Raw genomic sequence first — 24,485 nt, 5'->3', positions numbered from 1 at the left:
AATAATAATAATAATAATAATGTTTCACTTGCATTAATTCATTGGAAAGACAAATACCAGCATACCAGGATTAACTGTAACGCATAATAAACAAAGCCATTGATTAGTTCATAAATAAAAGACATTCTATACAAAATGCCCATGGTAAAATATATTTTTGCAACCGTTTGGCAAAAGTGCAAGGAATTGTATAGGCTATTGTAATCTATATTTTACATCCAATATTGCAATTTTAAAATATATACAATAGTCTGTGGTTTTTTTGTGGCTTTTCCTTTGTGGCCTTTTAACTTATTAGTGCCATTTGCGACTTGAATTAATTCAATTAAATCACGTGATGAAATTATTTATTTCTAAATACATTTGCTTTCATAATCATGTGCACGAAGAAATGTGTTCCTGAAATGACATTTTACTTCCTGCATTGCTATATTTATGAAAGTACCTGCCTGCATGTGTTACTTTCTAACTAATGAAAACTTTACGCACGTCAATCAGTGCGGTTGTATGCATGGGAACCGAACGACGAGGGCAGCATTCTCCCTGGTTTGAGGCTCGATGTGGGCCCGTTACGCACCAAATCTACCACCCTCCTCGGTACAAAGCTCCATATACGGCCCTGGAGGGGGGACACCGCCGAGGTGCGCAGGGAGTGGGGAGGTCAAAGCGACAGTTCCATATATGGCGCGCGCTCGTCTACTCTCTCTCTCCCTCTCTCTCCTGGAAACCGTGGGGTCGGGAGCGCGCATGCAGCGACGCTCCCCCTCTGTCTTCGACCCTCTTCCGTCTCCCCCCGCCCCCCCTCCCACGCACGACATCCCCCCCGACCTGTCAACGGCCTAATATGGCTTGAGGGCCGGGATGATGGCCAGTGAATGGTGAGAGGTTCGGGTATATAAGCCAGAGCCGAATTACTGAGGACCGTAGCTGGTTCAACAAGCAGTCTTTCTCCTCTCCGAGCAACAACCTCCCCCCTAAGGTAAGAGACCTGCACGAGACCACCAGTCCAGAGACCCACCACAGCTATAGGAGCAGATAGGACCAGGCAAGCTGCCTCTGAAGCTGCATGAGGAGACCCAGGCATATAGACTATGGAACCAACTGAAGACTTCTAGCGGAGTCTGGAGTCTGAAGTTTAGCCTGATATAGGAGTTCATCTGGGACCAGTTACCACTGGGGATAACACCGGGAACTCTTCTTTTTCTGCATGGAGGATACACTGTGAAATGCTGAGTGTTCATGTATAACTCTGAGTGCTATAGCTGTGCGCTTTTTGGAACTCAGGTGGTGCGCAAATGTAACCAAACGTTTGGTTACATTTGCGCACCATCATGCGAGTTCCAAATGGATTTGGGTACAGGGTTCCACGGGTCCGCATTTGGGTCCATTTGTGCACTCTCTGAGTGTGCAAATGGGAACATGTGGTTCAATGTGTTATTTGTACTACTTTCAGGGTTCAATGACACTCAGGAGTTCGCAGTGCTCTTAATTGGTCTGACAGACAGTGTAGTACTATTATAGATGCTGATGTTGGGAGGCGCCATGCATGCGCCCTCAGGCAAAACAAACTGACAGCGTAAACTTTACCTATAGAAACAGACTTAGTATCGTTCTAATATAGAGAATAACTTAATTGCCTAAAGACCAGACTCAATTTTCACTATATAGAGATAATCACTTTACCATAATGAATAGACTTTATATATTTATTTCTAATATAACGAGAATAACTTTTCCTATAGCAGACTTAGGCTATACTATTCTATAATATATCATTATTATTATTATTATTATTATTATTATTATTATCATTGCATAATCATTTATAAACAAATCAATACAATTATAGGCATTTGACGAGCATTGGAATCATTTGAGCTGTAGGCCTATAGGCTTAATCTTCGGCAGATCAGATCGAGGTAATAAAGTAGTTTTTTAGGTTTACAATTTCATATTGTCAAAGGAAAACAAATGAGTGTTTTTTTGTGTATATAGCGTTGCAGGTGTTGTGTGACTAGTGGCCACTGCCATGCGTAACGGCATGTTGTCAGCGGTTAATTCACACCAAACAAACCCTAGACAACGATGAGATTAATTTGAACAATTTAAATATGTTAATTATTGCTTTAATACCAGCTAAAAGTAAACGCGAGTGTATTTGAGACAGGTGTAAAGTCAAAGTATAGGCTACAGGTTAGAACAAACAACATAGGGCAAGTGGAGGTGTCATCATCATCATCATCATCTTTGAGTGTCACTTATGTCACCGCCATTATACGCAGCGCTGACAACAGGTGCACTGACTGATCTCGTTGTTTATTCCACCTCTTCTTTCACCCAGAAGCCAACATGTGTGACGATGATGAGACTACCGCCCTTGTGTGCGACAACGGCTCCGGCCTTGTGAAGGCTGGCTTCGCCGGAGACGATGCCCCCAGGGCCGTCTTCCCTTCCATCGTTGGACGTCCCCGTCATCAGGTAAGCAAAGGATGAAAAGAAACAATGGTATAGAGAACTAGCCCCAATGTGTTCCCTCGGTCCCTTCGCTTATTCTGTAGCTTCTCGGAGCTATACAGAATGAGCGTAGGGACTGAGGGAACACATTGCGGGGCTAATAGAGAACATGCACTTTAGTAAACATTATAAACAACAACTGCTTCCTCCAAGGAAAATATAAAAGCCATATATAACTTCAACCATAATTATGTTGGATGATATTATAACGGGATATCTGGGACATTGAATTTTAAACTGTATTAAAACTAATATTCGTTTTACCGAAATTAGGTCTATATGCGTGCACGTTGCTCCAAAGTAACGGGGCGAATATTTCAGTGACTCCTGCATGCAGTTCTCTGGAAACTATGCAGTTTATTGTTAGAATATATAGCCTATACACTATGCAGGCCTCCCGTATCTTATTCCACAAGGAAACATTACAAGGAGCACAGTAATAGCTATCCTTGTAGTCTTAATTTAACTTTGAACCATTTGGTTAAATTGATACACTCTAGGAGTTAAATAAACACCCATGACTTTACAGTCTGTCAGTAATGTACGGTCTTTTGACACCCTGCGTGTCACGATCTTTGTGAGACGTTGGCAGCCGCACAATTTTTAGATCTCCTAAATGCCGACACGACATGCCAAGCGTGTTCGTGTCCTTTCCGACATGCGCGTATTTGGCAGCATTACGCAACGCACCACCATTGCGCGCGGCAAAGACTTTAAGCTGGCCAGAAGGTCACTTTTATCCGCTTTGTATTGTTGTACATGCCTCGACTGACCCCCTCTCTTCTCTATCCAGGGAGTCATGGTCGGTATGGGTCAGAAGGACTCCTACGTAGGAGACGAGGCTCAGAGCAAGAGAGGTATCCTGACTCTGAAGTACCCCATCGAGCACGGCATCATCACCAACTGGGACGACATGGAGAAGATCTGGCATCACACCTTCTACAACGAGCTGCGCGTGGCACCCGAGGAGCACCCCACCCTGCTCACTGAAGCCCCACTTAACCCCAAGGCCAACAGGGAGAAGATGACCCAGATCATGTTTGAGACCTTCAACGTCCCAGCCATGTATGTGGCCATCCAGGCTGTCCTGTCCCTGTACGCTTCCGGTCGTACCACTGGTGAGAACCGACACACAACAAAAGCAACAACAACAACAACAACAATAGCAACAATAACAACACAACAACCGATAGCAAACTACAACTATACTGACAAAAGAACAGACACAAACTACCCACAGAGGACCTATATAAACTTAAAGCACAATCACATAAACGCATATCAACTCACTAATATATTCACTATTAGCCAGCAAATATGTGTTACATGTTACCAAAGCACCGATTAAAGTAGATTAGTGCTTATAGTAACAATCCGTACCATTACAGAAGGTATAGCTGTTCAATCATTAGCGCTATACGATTCATCACACATGTATTTTACGCACACCTTTTACGCACAGTACTGATGCCGCCGGCCGAGCCGCTGATGTAATTCCACCCTTGCCTTCCTTTCCTCTCTCCAGGTATTGTGCTGGATGCTGGTGATGGTGTCACCCACAACGTCCCAGTTTATGAGGGTTACGCTCTTCCCCACGCAATCATGCGTCTGGATCTGGCTGGTCGCGACTTGACCGATTACCTGATGAAGATCCTCACCGAGCGTGGCTACTCTTTCGTCACCACCGGTACGGGACTAATAACAATAATAACAATAATAATAAATAAAAGCAACAACAGTATAAACATCAAACTGGACAAATAACAAATACGCTGGAATCAACTAGGCTATACCACTCTGCAACAGTTTATTGCGGGCATACTGTGCAGACATATAGAACATGCCTATATGCGCACTTGTCTTGCGCGCAGTAATCAAGTCATATCATTAATATAGGCTATTGATCTATAACAACATAGACACGTTATTTGTCACCTTTATTAGCCTATATTTAACATTTAACCACAATATGGTCCAAGAAGGCTACTTCTGTATTAGGTCTATAGCCTAATTTCATGCATCGTTTTTAAGTTAATTAATGAATTAGCCTAATCGACATTTATCTTTACATAAGTGTCTATTCGACCCTTTTGTTTCAGAGCCCCATTTTATATTCCATCACGGTATAGATATAGTGTGTCGCGTTGTCAAGCTTGTATAGACTATAGCCGCGGTCTTTTTGGCAAGCGACCCCGTTGTACTACGGAGCATACAGTTTCACAGTCGCTGAACTTGTCTAACTTGAACGCCAACTTGTCTCCATACAGCCGAGCGTGAGATCGTGCGCGACATCAAGGAGAAGCTGTGCTATGTGGCTCTGGACTTCGAGAACGAGATGGCAACCGCCGCCTCCTCCTCCTCTCTGGAGAAGAGCTACGAGCTTCCCGACGGTCAGGTCATCACCATCGGAAACGAGAGGTTCCGTTGCCCCGAGACCCTCTTCCAGCCTTCCTTCATTGGTACGAAACAACAAATTTATCCGAATATAACACATTTTTAAAATGAAAAAGAACATTTTACTGAATGCTTGCATAATGCTTAGTTAGTCTTACTCAATTATCTCTTCATCTTCTCACCTGACCAGGAATGGAATCTGCTGGTATCCATGAGACCGCTTACAACAGCATCATGAAGTGCGACATTGACATCCGTAAGGATCTGTACGCCAACAATGTGCTGTCCGGTGGTACCACCATGTACCCTGGTATCGCTGACAGGATGCAGAAGGAAATCACTGCCCTGGCCCCATCTACCATGAAGATCAAGGTACATAATACAACCATGCGCTTCTCATAGTGGTCTGACTCATATAGAAGAAATACAGAAACGAAATAATAACAACAATAATAATAACAATAATAATAATAATAATAATAATAATAATAATAATAATAATAATAATAATAATAATAATAATAATAATAATAATAATAATAATAATAATAATATAGGATAATTGTTAACTTTATGAAAAACATTGCATTTTGAAACTAGATTTGAGAGTGGGGTTTAGGGTCCCCCGGGGGTCCTTGATTGGTTACCAAGCTAAATGAGGAACAATTAAGCCCTATTTTATTTATTTTTCAGCTTGAAAATAGCAGATGTGGGCTTGTTGATCTGCTATATTCGTGGAAAAAATGTTCTCTTATGGGGGTCCCTCGCATGGAATTATATTTTCAAATGGGGGTCCGCAGACTCCGCACCCAAACTCTGGGGATGAACGTGTTTGAGATCCACTTGAATTAGACTAAAGGACTGCCATATAGACCTTCAAGGTGTGCCATTATGGACACATGGTGTTTTGCTGTATGATCCATGTCACTGATCCATGTTCTCCCTCCTCCTCCTCCTCTCCAGATCATTGCTCCCCCAGAGAGGAAATACTCTGTCTGGATCGGTGGCTCCATCCTGGCTTCCCTGTCCACCTTCCAGCAGATGTGGATCAGCAAGCAGGAATACGATGAGGCAGGTCCCAGCATCGTCCACAGGAAGTGCTTCTAAATACACTTTCTTCACCTCTACCCATCATCTCCAAACCCCAACCACCAACTATCGACTTGGAGATTCCCTACGGAGGACGACCTTTGCTGTGGCACAGCGACAACTGCTTGTCAATGGACTTCATGCCTTTGACATATGCATTTTTAATATCTGCATATTTGTAATATTGCTACCATGTTGTCTGTGTTGCACGTGAGAACAAGCTGTGAATACCAACCCTTGAACCATGCATCCAAACCCCAAAAAAGTTAATAAAAAAAGTTCAATAACAACATGTAGCCCAACACATGTGAATGTAAGTGTATATACATGACTATTAATAATTTATTAAAGTCCATTATTTGGTATTTTTCCATCCTGGTCTTGTCTCTATAATAGACTTGGGGGAAACAAGCATTAGATACCTCAAGGAATGTCTCTTGGTCAAAAGGTGACCCTTGGTGGCCATCCTTAGCATAACAGTCTAAATGTCACCTGAAGAGTCAAATATAGACATTAGCCAGCCACAAACCAACCATGATAAGTATGAGCTGAGGAGAGACATTAACTGTCTCTGGGGGGGAATAATTATAATGCCAAGATCAATTTAAAACCACCATCACCTATAGGCCGGGAAATAGAGTGACTGAGTCACTTCTCACAGTGAGATAGGCCTATACATTTCTATCCTGACTCAACCCAGACAAAACGAGATCTTATAGGGAAATGTCAGGAGAGGTTGATAGCCATGGGGATGTGAATGGTCGCCTCTTTCTGGCCCATGCATGCACCCGGCCGAGGGGTCCGAGAAGGGTCTGAAGAAGACCCCCGCCCCCTTCCTTCAGCTGCTGGCCTCCTTCTCCCGGGTGGGTGCACGCGACTGCGAGACCCTGCAGTGAAAGGCGACACGGACCCATCAGCCCCCCCCCCCCCCCAACAGTTGAAGCTTGACTTGCCTGGAATGTGCCCCGGCAGCAACAACGCATAGGTCTACTTTGGAACCGTCCGGCTCAGTAGCACTCGACACCCGACACCCGGCTCTGAATCCCCGTTGAGCTCCCTCCATGCCTGCCTGCCCTGCCCGGCTACATTCAGCCCCGGGACCCCCTACTATACAACCCAACCCGCCGCCAGACCATCTTTAGACAAAACCAGACCCCATGTCAGTGTCACTGCGGGGACACCTCAGCCTTACCTTATATGCATGCAGGACATGGCCTGTGATTGGCCTGGCTGTGGAGTTGCACTGAAGTATACCACCTCAGAAAATATTTGACTCTCCAAGTAGGCCTACCACCATAATAACTGATGTTAAAATACAGGAGTGTATACCTGCCCTATTTGTTCCATTGTTGTATATCCTAAGTACTGGACCCTCGTCTGGTTCTGACAGACCGGTCTTGTGTGTGTAGGCTGGGTGGCGTGTGACGACCCGGTTGAATCATTCCTTGGTCCGGCGGCGGACAGACGGATGGGCCCGGGAGAACAATAACATGACACCAGACAGTATCACACTAAGACGTTCACAAAGTTTATTACATACATACAGAACATATAGCTTTTGGATCCTCATGTCCTAATGACATCACTACCTAGACATAACAATCTAGCTGCCTGCAGCACGCTGACCTTGCTGTCTAAATGTCTCCACTCCAGGAGCTAACTATAAAGTATGTTACAGTTCAGGCAGTACACAATACATATCTAGTACATTTGTATTCACGTACACAGCATGGGCAATCAGATCATATCATAGATCATATCATAACATAACACCTACCACCATAATAACTGATGTTAAAATACAGGAGTGTATACCTGCCCTATTTGTTCCATTCCTAAGCCAATAATGCTGCTGCTCTGACAAAACTCTTCTATTCTATAAAATAAAACTTCTATATTAACGCTTAGGTGTGCTGTCATGCTCATTTCAGCACAGCTGGAGAGCCTATATTTCAACCCATATAGCTTGGTCAGAAGAACTACCTGTAGTAATATAAATATTTCATTCCACTTTTGTCTTTTTTCTCCTTTTCTGGGCGACTACTCTGTGTACCACCAGAGGGGGGCTCAAGTACCACCAGCAGTACTAGTACCAGTGGCTGGGAACCTCTGGTAAAGGTATATGTTTACCCAGGGTAACTGGACTAAGCTTAAGAACTTGTTTACAGCCAGGCCCTGCTCATAGAACATTTCATGGTAGAGGTTCAATGCCTTGTCCAAGGGCACTTCAGCGGTGGTAATTTTAACGTGCCGGTCCGGGGATACGAACTAGCGACCTTCCGATATCAAGACCGCTCCGCAAACCGTTCGGCCACCGCTGCCACAAGTGGCATACACCACTAAATTCATGAAATAGCCTCAATTGGATGTAGACCATGTTGAGAGGCAGCTTGGGTACAGTAGGCCCTATATAGACCCTATCTTGGTTTTGAATATGAAAACAACATCACATGCAATTGAACTTTATGATTGCGTGCAGCATGCGACCTTGTCACTCTGATAGATAGGCATATACTAATTTTCTCCCAGACATTAAAGCAACTGATCAATCTATCTAATCTTATATTCTATATTATTGGCAAATATATGCCTGTGCTCCTATACTTGAAGATTATGAGAACCTATAGCACTAACATTAATTAACAGTATAGGCCGGCCTATACAGGCTATTAGGCAATTGGATATCCTTGAAAGAATATTTAGTTCAATTAATGGAAGTGAATATAGGCTGTGTGATCTACTGAAAAGCAGTGGTTCTCGATGTGGGTATCATGGGATCTGTGGTGGCCCCCTATAGGGATCACAAAAGGAGCTTCAGGGGGTCCCCGGCAACAGTTTAACCACATCTATACTATTCAAAAGTAGCCTATAATCTCCAATTCGAAACTTTAATTGTGAGCTTGCTATTTTCCAAAACGTTTTAGAAAACGTTTGAAAAGTTGAACTTAAAAATAAAATACAAACTAGGAGGCCCTGCATGGTGCAAGATATTTTTCAGGTGCGGGGTTAATGGCCAAGAAGAACCTCTCAGCCAGATAGGCTAACTGTGAGGTGCTGATATGTGCCATTGTAAAGTACATAATAAAACACACATCTTCTTCCTGTTAATATAGTAGTCTGATTTTTCAATTATGTAAGAGATGCATCGAGCGGCATTCCTCGCATCTCTAGACCTCTGTCTGTGCAAGGCTGCAAGCCACCTGTTGAGGGTGTGTTGGGCTTTTATAAAACATACTGCCGCCTGGCGCCTACGTCCTTAAGCGGGCGGAGCTAAGAAGACAGTCGCCGTTTACTTCCGAGCTGGTGTAACGTGTAAGTATTATTTTCGTAGCCTGTACTACTAGCCCACTGCACCAAATGATGAACATCGTTTCAACATCGGCTAAGGCTATCAGAATTTCTGTTGACATTTCTTGCAACTGCCAAAAATAAATTATAAAATTAACGCGTCAACGCGAGTTAGATTGAGGACCTCTGTAAATAAACATAAAGGAAACAAACACATTCATTTGAATAGGTATAGTGCCTGATGTGATATTACCAGCTTCTACAATGGTTAAACCTAATTTGTTCGTTTATTGCAGTACAATTTTAACAGAAAGTAAAGTAAATAAAATGTCTCCTATGTTAGACATTTTCTTTGTGGAAGGCAGAATAAACCCAATCGTTCCTGCGTCAGTCAGTTAGGTTGCTGTCAACCTGCCAACATAACACGGACAAGTCACCTCGCGCCACTCAGGCAGCGTCAGGCTTAGCCTGGCTTCTGTTTTACTGCTCAGTGCTCAGATCCTGTCTAGACCCCACCTACTGCATCCGGTCATTTGCACCCACACACACATGCACGCACACAGAACGTTTCCGTATGCTGTTTAGACCGGAACTGCAATATGCAACGTGAATTGAGTTGAGCCGTTCATCCCCACATTCCCCAGTCCTCAAAAGGAGAAGGCTTCTAGATCCCATAGCCCGGAATGACTATACTTACTACTACTAGTAGTAGTCCTATTATTAGGCTACTACTTTGTTGCTAGGCAGCGCTCTTTTGTACAAAAAATAAAAAATATAATAAAAAATGCCTAATATGAATATAAATCTCTTCTCATCATTGCATCCTGAATCCTACTACAGTAGGCTACAGCTCAAACGCCAATTTATAATCTAGATATGATACATTTAAGATAATTAATTTAGCTAATAAAATGAATTAGTTGATGAATAGGCTACATCACCATTAAATGTGTATTCATCGTCTTCATTTTCTAGAGTTAAGAAAATATATTACGTAAATAGAAAACGTTATTTACGTTCTAAAAACATACATCACAGAGACAGAACTGCACAACATAGCTAATAAATGTTATCTGAGAGATCTCTTCTTACTGCAACGGCATCGTTTACTTTCATAAAACCCTCATTGATTAAAGTTAAGAAGATAGTCGTTCTGGGCTATGGCGTCTATCGAAATAGCAGATCTACAAGCTCACGAAGCGTAGCAGCGCGACGCGTTGTGAGTTTGTAAATCTGCTACCCTCCCCCCCCTCGCGACACTGGCGACAGCAGCTTTGTCGCAGCCAGAGGGGCGTGTCCTCAGCTCGGCTCCTCGCCGCGCTATTGGTTGAATTCGGCTGAGATTTTGGTTTAAATGTCTGTCCTGCGGGGTGGGGTTTGTTTGGGGAAGTGTTGTTGTGAACGGATTTGCTTTGCGTTTGTCGTTAAAATAACCTGTATAAAATACATCTCTTTATTTCAATAAAGAAGAAGACACGTTACGGTTGAGTAAAAACAATGGTGACCAGGAGGATTCGGACGGAGTACATGAAGAAGTTCAAAGATCCAAAGTGGGAGACGTACAGCCGATGCTACGAGGAGCTGCTACACTACAGGCCAGTGTTAATCCATGTCTTCACTTGTTTTCCTGTACAGTTGCTTGTAAATTATCATTGGATAATGACTATCTATCATAGGTGTAAAATCGATTAAAAAAAAACCCCGATCCAAGGCTACTTGTAAGACAGTATTTGTTGTGGGGTTTTATGGGCTTGTTTTTAAAGTGTAATGCCTCCCCCTAGTGTTTTTTAAATTGGTGTTTCTCACACACAATCTGGAAATATTTTGTGCTGGGGGGGACCCCATACAAGATTTGTGTAGTTAAAAAATATATATATTCCAGTTAATATATCTGGTAGTTGCTGCTTTTGGGCTTGTTTTCATAAAACCTGGTTGCTTGTTTATTTCTCTCACAATATCTGGCCACACTGCTGGTATACTACAGGCTGAGCCGCAGAATGCTGGAACACTCGCACCACCCCTGGTTCTGGAGCGGTTCCGACACGGACTCGGATAAAAGTCCTCCTCATACACGGAACCAAGTGGACCCGCTGAGGGAGAATGAGGACAATGGGACAATGGAGCAGCAGGAGGACAACCAGTGTGGTGGTGGTGGTGGTGGAGGAGGTCCAGCTGGAACCATGATGGTACTGGTACCGAAGATCAGCCTTCCAGAGGAAGAGGAGGAGGATGGTGGTGCCGGTCTCCATGCTTCTGCCGTGAATGGTAACTGATCATAAAAAGACAGATAAAAAAACCCTGGAAAAAAACCCATTTAGACCTGAGGCTGATTCTAAAAGAATGTCTTCTAAATCCAGGTTTCTGAAAAACCCTATGTTTCTATGTCAGTGGTGCTCAACCTTTTCCATGTCAAGGACCCTCAGAATTATCTGTAATTGGCCACGGACCCCCCCATCTCAAAATATGTAGTTCCTGAAGCAAATATTTGAGTTAAGAACGTTGGCCCTGAAAGAATATATATTAAAAGTTTTGCACCACATTTTCACGTTTTTTCATAGCAGATCTACAAGCTCGTAGCTTGTAGATCTGCTATTTTTCAATAGCTCAAGTATAACATAATGCTTAAAACACCAAAAGGGGTTCCCGCCCAGAATGGGTTAAGTTTATTTTCGATATCGTGACGTCATGTTGATATCGATATCGGATATATAATTGCTGTTATGGCCGATAACCGATATTACCTATGTCGATATGATCTCATTCTGTATTTAAAAAATATATAATAATTTTGTCCATTCTGAAATATACATGTAACAGGGTGTCTGCACTGCAAGTTAGATTTAACTTTAATACCTTTTATATTTAATATTGTGAGCTTGTAGATCTGTCCAAGCTGTTACTTTGGGCTTGTTTATCAGTAAAGACAGACCGATTAATCGATTAATCTAAAAACAACTATAATCGGCCGATACCGATGGGTTTGCCAATTAATCTCCCATTACTATAACTGATCATACAAAGACAGTAGTTTATTTTATTTTTTATTGGATTTGATTGAATGCTTTATTATTCAGAAATGTAAACGGCACGTTGTACAGTCAGACATTAGACTAAAAGGACAGCACAAAAAAGTTCTTGTTTCCATTTTGGCTTTTAGGGAAAGTGTACTGTACAGTATTATACAGTATAATAATGTATTATTATATTACCCGACAAATTTGAATTGCCAAGTTGTGGTAGAAGTACTCAGATTTTGCTCTAGTAAAAGTAGCAATACCACAGGTTAAAATACTTTGTATTAGCATCAAAATAGTAGCTAGAGTAAAATTACTCATCATGCAGAATGGCCATTTCAGAATCATATAGGCATATCATGTTATTGATCCATTGAAGAAGTAAAAGCATTAATAATTTTTCAAATGCAGCTACAACGTAAATGGTACACGGTAAAATGTACATCAATTGAAGCATTCAAAATATTACTGTACATGGCTTCATCATTTGATAAAAAATAAAGTCAAAAATGTAAAAAACCACCGCAATCATCCGCTGAAAGCCACAAAGGGAACATGAGAAAAATAAAGGGAAGCTCCGCACACTCAGATCTGCGCACAATCAATGTATTTATTTAGCAAGCTTTCGGTCTACTGACGCCTGAAGAAGGTCAGTAGACCGAAAGCTTGCTAAATACCGGTAAATGCATTGATGATTGTGCGCAGATCTGAGTGTGCAGAGCTTCCCTTTATTTTTCTCATAAATAAAATAGTCAATGGCATAGAGAATGAACACAGAGCGGTATAATAATAATAATAATCTTTATTTATAGAGCACCTTTCAGACACAAGTGTAGTTCAAAATGCTTTACATAAAAGTAAAAAGAAATTCACATAAATGCAAAAAATTGAACAAGGGTAAAAACAAAGGTAATGGCTTCAAATCTGGTCAGTTCGTTGAAAAAAAAAAATTAAAGATAAGGAATCATGAAGGAAACAGAATCAGTTAAAAGCGAGGTCATAGTAATGGGTTTTTACTAGCCGCCTCTTAAAGTCATCAACTGAGGTTGCCAGTCTGATATGGAGAGGAAGAGAGTTCCACATCATAGGTAAAGGCAGCTTCGCCGTGTCTTTTGCCATTTGTTGGAATTTCGATAGGTTTCTGCCAACCGCCATCAGACTATACAACACATAAGAACTTCCCCCCGCCCCAATGCTTGGTCCTGTGTCTGAAGTCTTTGGTCTTGTTGTGTCCAATGTGTTTTTCTGTCTGTCTGTTGTTTATTTTTACATTTTACATTATGCTGCTGTAACGTATCAATTCCCCTGCGGGGATAATATCTCATCTCATCTAAAAAAGAAGATCAATCAGGTGCGCGATGGAGATAATAGTGAAAAGTAGGCTAGGCTGGTGCTTCAAAGATCAGTGGGACTGTCTGGAATACTAAAGACAAGACGAGTAAAAAATGAGAGGGTGGATAAAAATAGATAGTACAGTACTTTATTTATAAAATCTATCTATTTTTAAATCCACCCTCTCCTCATTTTTTACTTTTTGAGTGCTCGGATCACCGCCTTGTCATTTTAACATTTGTTTTAATTTCATTTTAAGTGCTCTGTGCTCAAACCTATAGTACATTTGTCAATTCTGTATGAGACGCTATGGGCCCTATTTTTGCCATGCTATGCCCTTTTATCCCTAAACTTTTGAAAACATAAAAGAATTCTTCAACTGAAGGCCTATTCATAGTAAATAACGTTGAGCGGTGGTGAGTAAAAACAGAGAGAAGGGCTGGAGCGGTGGCGGTGGTTTGCTTTGCGGCTCGTGACGTCATGTTGTAGTTCGGTGGTCACCCCACCACCGAAAATCCAGACTATGTATGAGCCTTTAGCCGATCTACATCGACACGTTGTGAGCTTGTACAGTTACATTGGCTATTTCAATATAGTAAAAAAGGCAAAGAAGTTTAGGGAGGCAAAGAAGTTTAGGGATAAGGGGTATAGCACTGGTGAAAATGGGGCCCTATGTCATTTTATTTTAAACTACAATATATTATGCATGTTTTATACATGGTCGTTGCTTCAGTACAGGGACAGGTACATGAAAATGGGCTCAGTGTGATGATGTTCCTAGCAGGTTTTTGTCGTCCCGTGCATTTAAGACCGCAGCTGTGGGAACATGGCATACACGCACAGTGACATTCTAGTACTCTACTTGTCAGCCGAAATCACGTTCTCCTCTCTTGTTTTGTTGTCTTCAGGTGGCCAGAGTGCAGCAGCGGGAGTTGAGAATGCAGAGCAGAAAAGTAGCAGTAGAGGAAGTAAAACTCCAGGTAAGTCATAGTCATTATAATGTGTGACGCTTTCGACACGGGAGAACATCCAAACGGGAAGCACGCACATCTCAAAAATGTTGACGGGTGCAGGACGAAAAATATACATAACAGAAAGAAGGTAGGAAGTCTGCACACCGTTCTTTAAGCTCCCAGTAGTTTTTTAGGAAATCAGAAATCAACGTTTCGACCACTCCGGTGGTCATCAGGAATGAGTATTCAAACAAAGTACTGTAGGCGTGTTTTATATACAGGTCGACAAGCTGTCTTTGCAATGAAGGTAATCAGAGTAGTCAAATGACCCCCCCCCCCCCACATCTACTGACAAAAGCTAACGTACAACGTTTGTAGAGCATAGTAAAGTAGAAAAAAATATTAAGGCACTAAGGCCATTTGTAGAACCAATAAATATGGAAATAGAGTCTAGGGTGGTCTGAAACAATGGTGCAGGAAAATAAATATTTAACTGCGAAGCAATAAATATCAGAATGGCAAAGAAACAACTAAGCCTACAAATGATAACCATACAAATCAATACAGGTAAGGTACAGCAATTGCAGTACAGATGAGGACAAAAAGGCATAAGATTTCGACACGGGACACTCTAAAAATGTTGGTTCAGGTTTATTTGTCATATGTATAAATACAATGGAATTCATTGTGCTCCGAGCACTCTGTCTTAAATACAAATATACACTAGTGTATACAAGACGCAAACAAAATAAAGTGCATTACAGCGCAAGGTCAGCTGTTTGATACTCTGGTAGCGGTTTTTGGAAGGGAGTAGTTGGGACAGGCTATGGGTGGGATGACTGATGTCTTTTTTTTCTTCCAGCGAGTGGAGTAGATCTTGTGGAGACTAGGTAGTGCTTTTTAGCTGCTGTTTTAACAGTCCTCTGCAGACTATTGCAATCCTGAGCAGTCATGTTGCTGTACCACACTGTGATACAGCCAGTTAAGACACTTTCAATTATTCAACGATAAAATTCACAAGGCCCTTAAAGTTGTTGCAAGTTGTTCGTAAAAACAAAAAAAAGCTTGGCTCCTGATCCTGTTTTGCACTTTTAACTGGATATTGTGATCACTTGTGTGCACTGCAGAGTGTATTATTGCGAACGCAGTGAGCCACTTACTATGACAGCAAGGGCTGAACGTCTGTCTGTCTGTGTGTCTGTCCCGCTGTTACACCACCCGCCCGCCACCAGAGGGCGCAGCTGTAGCACACACACACACAGGGCGCAGCTGTAGCACACACACACACACACACACACACACACACAACCACACACACACGAGCTGCGTTCGCTTCACGCGTTTGCGCGTCTTACTTGTATGTATTGTTTGTCTATATTGTTGTAGTAATGTGGCATTGCTGCCTCTTGGTCAGTTCTGTTGGAAAATAGATTTTAATCTCAAAGAGTATTTTAACCAGGTTAAATAAAGTTTAACCACTTAGTAGGGATGCTCCTATCAGGTTTTTTGGGACCGATCACTGATTGTTTTTCTCAAGATCGGCCGATACCGATAGGTCCGATATTGATCTTGTGAAATGTTGCAAATTTCCAAAATGATTATAGGTCAAAACCCACGTCAAAACTGTTCCTGTGTGTGGGGAGGAAGGAGAGAATGTTTAGGCCTGTCACAAATATGCAAAATGATGTTATACTATATATCTGATTGACATTTATACCAACGTCTTAAATGGTGTAAAAGATCAGTTTCTCCAGATAGGTTAAATTTGCCGATCACAAACGGGGTAAATGCCGATTACCGATCAGAGTGAATATCGGCCGATATCACCGATCGCTGGCCGATTATCGGAGCATCTCTACCACTTAGGTCTTGCTTTGTTGACCAGAGTCCCCAAGGGTTCTACAGGTATACTAGGCCACCTCTAGTTTTTGCACAGCACTAATAAATATCTTTTTTAACCTTATAATATTTATCCCACAATTTTGTAACCCATTTTTCACCCCTGTGTCAATTATCTAATGTGATCCTGGGCTCTACACACCCTCCGCCAACCTGGGGAGAGCAACGGACTTGAACTCATGCTTCCTTCATGCCTGAGTGTCCAAGTTGCTCCTTTACACCTGACAGGGGGGAGTTTCCCTGGTTGGACGTAGCGCGTGGAAGGAACACGTTATTCCAACCAGTTCCTTTCCCCTCCATCAGGCGCCCCGGCTGGCCAGGGGGAGGCAGTTTAGAGACCAGGATTACTGCATGTTTTTTGTGAGGGTACCTACCCTAGGGGACACGGGGAGAACATGCAAACTCCACACAGAAAGGCCCTTTAGCCAACCCCGCCTCGGGTATGGGCACTGATGACGTGGAGGAGGAAACACGCCGCCAGCACCCGCGACTAATAAATATCTTCAGTGAAAATGTGACGACACAATGAGTTGCAACGTCTTGTGAGCTTGTAGATTTGTTATTTTCCGCATGTAAAATATGATGAGTAAAACTAATAATAACAGCATTGCAAAATCCTGCCATTCTCGCTGATGTTCTAGCAACTCCATTGAATTTGGATATCACAGATTGTATGGGTAGGCCGAGATCTCTGATCACCTGGACATGCAAGACTACTCCATAATGTCAAGCACAGATGTGCTGCATGTCACAATAGAGCACCGAAGTCCTGACGTCACTGTCGGTAGAGGGCGTCAGTCCACACGTTCGTGTACTTTTTATTTGCATTGTAATCTCCATAGGGGGATTTTAGATCGCCTCATATAGACCGATTCCGTAGCGGGTCTCATGGTCGCAGCCTACGTATTTCCTGTAGGCGGACTCGACGTAGCTGCGGGGGTAAAACCCTCACCAGGCGCACCTCTTCCACTACAGTGAACGGCAGAGTGACTGATGTTAGTTTGCCTCAAACTTTACTCCTTTACCTGCTTTTTTACTAACACTAACATTACAAAGATGCCCAGAACATCGAGATGAACCTGTGTAGTTTATGGCTGCTCCAACAGTAGTGGCAACATAAAAAAAAAAAAAAAACGGAATGTCTAATATCCACCGCGGTGGCGGAGACCAGAGCCATTGAGTAATGGTTGAGACAAAGCAGTGAAAGATACATAACGCAAGTCTTACCCAATACCCAATATTTCTGTTTTATTAACACAAGGCTGCTGTACTTTATACCTCATACTTTAAATGCTTAGTATGAGGTATAAAATACAGCAGCCTTGTGTTCATAAAACAGAAAGATTGGGTATTGGGTAAGACTGAAATTATGTATCTTTCAGGACCCTTCACTGCTTTGTCTCAACCATTACTCAATGGCTCTGGTCTCAGCATCCACGGTGGATATTTTGACATTCCGTTTATTTTTATTTTTTATGTTACCACTACTGTTGGAGCAGCCATAAACTACACAGGTTCATCTCGATGTTCTGGGCATCTTTGTAATGTTAGTGTTAGTAAAAAAGCAGGTAAAGGAGTAAAGTTTGAGGCAAACTAACATCAGTCACTCTGCCGTTCACTGTAGTGGAAGAGGTGCGCCTGGTGAGGGTTTTACTCCCGCAGCTATGTCGAGTCCGCCTACAGGAAATACGTAGGCTGCGACCATGAGACCCGCTACGGAATCGGTCTATAAGAACTGTGTTTGAAAAATAAACCGATCACCCCGGCCTTTTCACTCATATGGATATGGAGCATCGACTGAAGTTGGAAATGTACAAATATACCCAAAGAGCAACAAAATAAGCGTTAGAAACGAATCAAATAACCCAGAGACTACATTTCCGGGTAGGCGGGTGGCTGCATCTGCCCGTCGCACAACAGAAACTGAATGTTAATTTGTTTATTTTATTTTTATTTTATTGATATTTAATGTTTTGTGGTTGGTACAAGTCGAGTCACCACCAGCTGAGCTTACGTCAACGAGGAATCTCAGGAACGCAATGTGTTGACAGCTGGGCGTGACGTATATTAGCAGCGTCATTGTCTTCATATGTAGTTTCAAGGCTTTTGCGGCCACATTAATTCCATTTTCTCCAGAAACTGGCTGTATCAAATATGAATGGACATCATTAACGACGCACAGCCACTCCCCTGACAGAAAGGCAGAGGTGGTCAGTTTATTTTTCAAACGCAGTTCTTATACGAAGCGACCTAAAATCGCCCTATGGAGATTTCACTGCAAATAAAAAAATACATGAACCTGTGTATTGGCGCCCTCTACTGAAAGTGACATCAGACTTCGGTGCTCTATAGAACAGATCTACAAGGTCATCATGCACATTGCGTTGCATAGACCCTAATGGCAACAACAACAGCAGCTTGTGAACCCCCTGCTATGAACTTGAGCACTCTACAGTCCAAATGTACTTAGATGCAATAGAAATTCAGTGTTGGCTCACCTACATGTAGTTTAACCTGCCCAACACTGGTTTTAATTATTCCTTTTAGTTATTTAATTATTTATTTGATGTGGGTTTGGTTTTTTTCCAGTAAGAATTGAAGCTCGAATAGTGGAGTAAGCAATATGTCTATTAAAGTTAATTAATAGGCCTATTATTATTTATGATTCATAGAGTTGTCCCGATGCCAGATTTAGTACTCGCCGATACAGAGTACCGATACGAGTACTTTTTATTTTCGTTGAGTAACCATTTATTTTACCCCCTTTTTTCCACAATTTAATGTCATTGTCATGCCTACACTTGTCGGTTGTAATTTATGCTTGTAGATCGGCTGTTTTTGCTGCAGTGTTGGGGCAGAATTACTGCAGTTGCATTCTTTCAGCCTATAGTGTCAATTGGATGTTTTGTTTTGGTACATGGCGTGCCACCGAGTGGTGTGCTATGAGCTTGTAGATCTGCTATTTCTCAATAGCTAAATTATAACAATGTTTAAAACACCAAAAGGTGTTCCTGCCCAAAATGGGTTTTAAGCTACATGTAGCTGACCCAACACTGCAGAAATGGTTTTTGAACAGATTGGCATTCTATACATTCCATAACAGAGCCTGTAGATCTGTCTGATCTGTTTTTTGGCAAAGGGATATGGTGATGACCAGTAAAAGGAGGGGACAGAGTATAGACCCATGGGGGGGGGGGGAACCCTGGTAAAAGAAGTATTTAGGGTTTTTAGGTGGTTAAATCTCCTTGTGTTGTGTGTTATAATGAGGCTTGTATCCTTCTTGCTATAATCCCATTCCCCAGACAAACCACCTGTGGGTTCTCATGTGCAGCACGCGAAAGCCTCCAAACCCCGTCAATCGTGCCTCGGCGCCTCGCGGGTCAGGCCCGCCTCGGCCCTACAGAAGCCCAGAGAGGACACCAAAGAGAACCGGCATCCGTTCGCTCTGTACGGCTCAGGAGAGCAGCAGGCAGAGATGGCTGGCAGGAAAACGCACAACGTTTGCCCCGCGGCCTCCACCAAGGAGGTAAATGTTCTCTTAATAATGGTTAAAAAACCTCCTGGGGGCTGCCGCTGGGCCCAGTGGTCCAGGCGCATGCCACATAGCGTATTGTGATGACTCTGATTTATAAGATGACCCATTTTTCAAGACTCATTTGTGGGGGGAAAAAGAACATTGAATGTCAAATAGTCTCTAGTCCCTGATTATAATACGACCCCGTTTTTTTTAGGATACAGACCAATAGAGCGTCGCAGTCCCGCCCCCTTTCATGACGACGCCAGGCCCAGGAAATAGTTCCCAATGCATTTTTCCCATAGACATTTCAAAACCTTATGGCCCTCATTTATCAACCGTGCGTACGCCAAAATATGGGCGCACGCCGGAATTACCGACATTTCCGGCAAAGCTTGAAATTGAACGTGACAACGTTCAAAACCCACGTCTGCTCGGGAGCTGGCGTACGTTTTGTCCTCACCTGTTTTTCTGTCGTAGAACAGCGGAGCAGCATTGTTTGACCAGCTGAGAGGCTGTCACAGGCATTTAAACATATGTTTTCACTCCTAAAATGTTAATATAAAACGGTATGTTGTGTATGTAAAAAACAAAAGAGAGATTTCCAACTTTACAAGTAATTAAAATCGCGCAATTAAAAACAATATAACATGTTTACAATGTATTAGTTTGTGCTTAATCAAACAGTGCTTTACTGGCCTTGTTATGCGAGCGCACTTGTGAGATGATTTTGGAGCGCATGCGGTGATGCGGCATATGTGATTATGATATTATTTTAAAAAAGGCATAAATGGACTGCACGCCTTTATTTCCAAGTGACAATGACAAGCATACAGCTTGCCTATTTGTAGTAAGTACTAGCATGCTATAGGCGTAAGGGGCTTAATCATTCACCATTTAAATAAGTGCTTAGACAGGTTTTGACAGTTTTGACAGTTCAGATAAAAGCGAGATCATTTCCGGGGTTCGGGAGGACGGGACAGTGGCGTGCGTTGCCAACACGTACCAGCACACATGCAAGCAAGCCTTCATCCATATGTTTATGATTCGTTCATCAATGATCAAATCACTACATAAACGTTGATTATGACTGCCTTGACGACATGATAGCCTATCTCTCATGCAGGCATCACTGAGTTTAATATCACAGCAGTGCGCAGTATCACGCCTTCGCCGTGCACTGCGCACAAATGGGTAAAATGTATATAGGCCAGCCTACAACTAATTCCATTCATGGCGATGCGATGTCGATGTACGACGTTGTACGTGTCATGTAGGTGCGTGCGTGCGTGGACATGACAGCAAGGCAAGCGAGGTGAGAGGGAAACAGACAGGGTAGGCCTACAACTTTATTTAATTCATGCAGGTGTTCGTTCTTTATTTATTTAACAAGACACCAAGACACCAGTTGGGGGGGGGGGGGTGTGTGTGTGTGTGTGTGTGTGTGTGTGTGTGTGTGTGTGTGTGTGTGTGTGTGTGTGAGGCGGGCAGCAAGGCACGGGAGAAATCTTTTTTCCATGGTTCCCACAGGTCGTATTTCATGTGTTCAGTCGCAAAAACGAGGGCGAGGCTTGATTTCATAGGGCGTGCTAAGGGCGTGCCAGATAGATTTCAGCCATCACATTTATTAACGTCAGAACGAAATTAAGGAAGGATCAGCTGTTTGCGATCACTTTATAAATGCCGTGGCGATGTGGGTGTACTACGAAACCTGCACTCGAATCTGTGGCAGATTTTACACTCGATTGATAAATGAGGGCCTATAAGCGTCGTACAAAGCCAACTCTCAATAAAGGCAATAAAAGCCTAACTCAAACTTGAGCTGGATTTTGTATTCAAGTATCTGATATTGTATTATACCGACTTTGAGGCAGTAATGAGGGTTTTTTTCTTCCTGAAAACGTAATATTTTGGTTTTGATTTATTTTGTATATCAATTAATCACTTAGACCTATTTTATACTTCACACGACTCATGCAAAAATAGTGCCTGATCTAGCTGTGTGGAAAGCCCGGCTGCACCAGGGGCGGCGGTGGCTCAGGGGTAGAGTGCCTGGATGGTAACCGTAAGGTTGCCAGTTCGAACCCGGGCTCCCCCAGAGTTACTGTCGAAGTGTCCTTGAGCAAGACGCTGAACCCCTAATTGCTCCCGATGTGCTAGTTGGTGCCTTGCATGGTTTCCGCTGCCATCGGTGTATGAATGTGTGTGTGAATGGGTGAATGTAATGCACAATCTAAAGCGCCTTGGATAAAGGCGCTATATAAATGCACCATTTACCACCATCTTAGAGAAGGATAAGGTGACACTGTCTCCAGCGCGTGAATCTATTCTACGTCCGAGCATAGCCATGGTAACGCCCCGCCTGCCTCTGATTGGCCTACCGACACTGCCCGTCTGGCCTGTCCTCCGAGATGCAAGGGTACTCCGTGGTGGGAAATAATACAAGTACAAGAGAATGGCAACACACGACAGTAACTTGTAACTTTAATTTTTGTAGAAGAGGCAAACTAATATTGTTTGTGCCGTTTGCTTTGATTGAATAATTGATTGAACACGTATAGGCCTATGTACTATGATTTGATTTGGCTGTGTTCTAAAATAAAGTGTTAGTGTTGATTATCGTGTATTAATCTAATTATAGTAAACTAATACTATTATACTAAAAAAGATAAAGTTTCAATTTTACACATAATACACAAATAAACAGGCCAACGGCATAAACAACATTAGTTTGCCTCTTCTACAAAAGTTACTGTCGCGCGTGCCAAGCTGTCATTCTCTTGTATTATATCGTACTTTTTATCGTATTTATTTCCCTCCACGGAGTAACCTCGCGGCAGACTATACAGTCAGCATGTATCTTCCACCTCGGAGGAAACTCTGGTAAGGCCGGCAGTGTCGGTAGGCCAATCGGAGGCAGGTGGGGCGTTACCATGTCTATGCTCGGACGTAGAAAAGATATACGCGTCTCCAGGTGAGATGGAGTCAGGAGAGTTGCAATTATCTGGTTCGAGTTCAACACACACTAGTCAGCCTCCAGCTCACCCTGAGATGTCTCTGTTTTTCTGTGTCAGCCTGTCTCTTTAATTGACCAGAAGTCATTCTATTGCCATCTGTGCTGTTTTGTTCCAATATTATGTTCTTGTGTCCACCAGGGACAAATATACTATTCTATACTATTTTCTGCTACACCAAATCTATATCTAATCTGGCTGAAAATATTATATGTATCACAAGATCAGAATGTACAATCGGTTCTTATAAACCTACAGGTATATTTACAGGTGTCACCTACAGGTGTCATTTATGCACTGAGTCAGAGTCACCTGTCCCCCTGACCTGACCTGAACCCCCTACTAGATCCTAGTCATCGTTAAAGGGAGCCGTTATTAACCTGACCTGAGATCAGATTCTAAAAATGTCTTCTACATCCTGACAGTTTTCATTCTGACCTGAGGATATTTTTCAAATCAATTCCCCCTGGGTTTTTTTTCACGATTCTGTGTTTGCAGTTTGTCTCAGCACCAAGAAACGGAGGATGTGCGTTCTTTTCTTTTTTCTTCTCATTTGACAGATAGTTGTTAAGATCTAAAAACTGTGTGTGCACGTGTGATGGTGTTGTCTCATTCCTTTGACAGATCCATGAGTCGGCGATCCGAGCTAAAACCAGACGAGAGGTGGAGCGACAGATCCAGGCTCGGCGTGCCGAGCGCCGAAAATCCAAATCTGCCGATCTGGCAGAGACCAAAACTATACTGTCTCAACCTGAGTTCAACCCATGGCTCACCGAGTACATGAGATGCTTCTCCTCTTCTTCCCGATAGGATAAACACATTGATATCTTTGAAGAAAAGGCGGCGATCCGAGCACTCAAAAAAAGAAAAAGTATAAAAAATGGGGTTAGGTACTTTATTAATAAGGTTAAAACGCCAACATGTTTCGACTCACAAAGGAGTTTTCATCAGGGCAAGTATGGTTTATCTTCATTGTTCATGAAATCAAACGTATGTCTGAGCCACCATTTATCAAAACATCAACAGGATAACGCAAACAAGGTTACAGCTCGTTTCCATTTTGGTCCTTGGCACTCTCACACACTGGCCCCTTTTCCACCGGTTGGTTCCCTCTCACACACTGGCCCCTTTTCCACCGGTTGGTTCCCTCTCACACACTGGCCCCTTTTCCACCGGTTGGTTCCCAATGGGAACCGGTTCAGTTCTTTTTGGTTCTTAGTCCATGAGCCAGAGCTCCAAAATTGGGATGTACACATCCACCGGGGTGACGGCAGACTGCTGGGTGAGGGCTGGTGCTTTGGGATGGGTGTCAGATCAACATATGGAATTCTGTATTGGCCATATATTTGGAGCTTGTCTTGAGTGTAAAGGGTTTGATGAGGTCTGGCCATATATGGAGTGCGTCTTGAGTGTACAGGGTTTGATGAGGTCAGATCAACACATGGAATGTCAGAACAGGTCAGCTCCATACATG

The 24,485-nt window shown here is 42.7% G+C and overlaps 2 protein-coding genes across 2 annotated transcripts; both read left to right on the top strand.

Moving 5' to 3' along the window:
- Window positions 1-855: 855 nt before the first annotated feature.
- On the top strand, window positions 856-6,368 carry LOC310878325 (actin, alpha skeletal muscle A). Its single transcript, XM_083792604.1, has 7 exons — window positions 856-979; window positions 2,342-2,478; window positions 3,308-3,632; window positions 4,040-4,201; window positions 4,782-4,973; window positions 5,099-5,280; window positions 5,872-6,368. The coding sequence occupies exons 2-7, from the start codon at window positions 2,350-2,352 to the stop codon at window positions 6,013-6,015; spliced, it is 1,134 nt and encodes a 377-aa protein (XP_083648730.1). The 5' UTR covers window positions 856-979; window positions 2,342-2,349; the 3' UTR covers window positions 6,016-6,368.
- A 4,294-nt stretch (window positions 6,369-10,662) lies between these two features.
- Window positions 10,663-23,891, top strand: ccsapb (centriole, cilia and spindle-associated protein b). Its single transcript, XM_083790524.1, has 5 exons — window positions 10,663-10,880; window positions 11,270-11,550; window positions 14,540-14,611; window positions 19,786-20,009; window positions 23,636-23,891. Exons 1-5 carry the CDS (start codon window positions 10,783-10,785, stop codon window positions 23,819-23,821), a joined length of 861 nt encoding a protein of 286 aa, XP_083646650.1. The 5' UTR covers window positions 10,663-10,782; the 3' UTR covers window positions 23,822-23,891.
- Window positions 23,892-24,485: the final 594 nt, after the last annotated feature.

Source organism: Protomyctophum parallelum (assembly GCF_964188405.1).
Source record: "Protomyctophum parallelum genome assembly, chromosome: 2".
Classification (NCBI taxonomy): domain Eukaryota; kingdom Metazoa; phylum Chordata; class Actinopteri; order Myctophiformes; family Myctophidae; genus Protomyctophum; species Protomyctophum parallelum.
The sequence above is the reverse complement of the archived record's forward strand: the minus strand, read 5'-3'. Positions and strand labels throughout refer to the sequence as shown.

Coding starts and splice junctions, on each gene's coding strand:
- LOC310878325 (XM_083792604.1), top strand. CDS start 2,350: ATGTGTGACGATGATGAGACTACCGCCCTTGTGTGCGACAACGGCTCC. Junction 2,479..3,307: donor TTGGACGTCCCCGTCATCAG/GTAAGCAAAGGA, acceptor TTCTCTATCCAG/GGAGTCATGGTCGGTATGGG. Junction 4,202..4,781: donor CTACTCTTTCGTCACCACCG/GTACGGGACTAA, acceptor GTCTCCATACAG/CCGAGCGTGAGATCGTGCGC.
- ccsapb (XM_083790524.1), top strand. CDS start 10,783: ATGGTGACCAGGAGGATTCGGACGGAGTACATGAAGAAGTTCAAAGAT. Junction 10,881..11,269: donor GAGGAGCTGCTACACTACAG/GCCAGTGTTAAT, acceptor GGTATACTACAG/GCTGAGCCGCAGAATGCTGG. Junction 14,612..19,785: donor TAGAGGAAGTAAAACTCCAG/GTAAGTCATAGT, acceptor CCCATTCCCCAG/ACAAACCACCTGTGGGTTCT.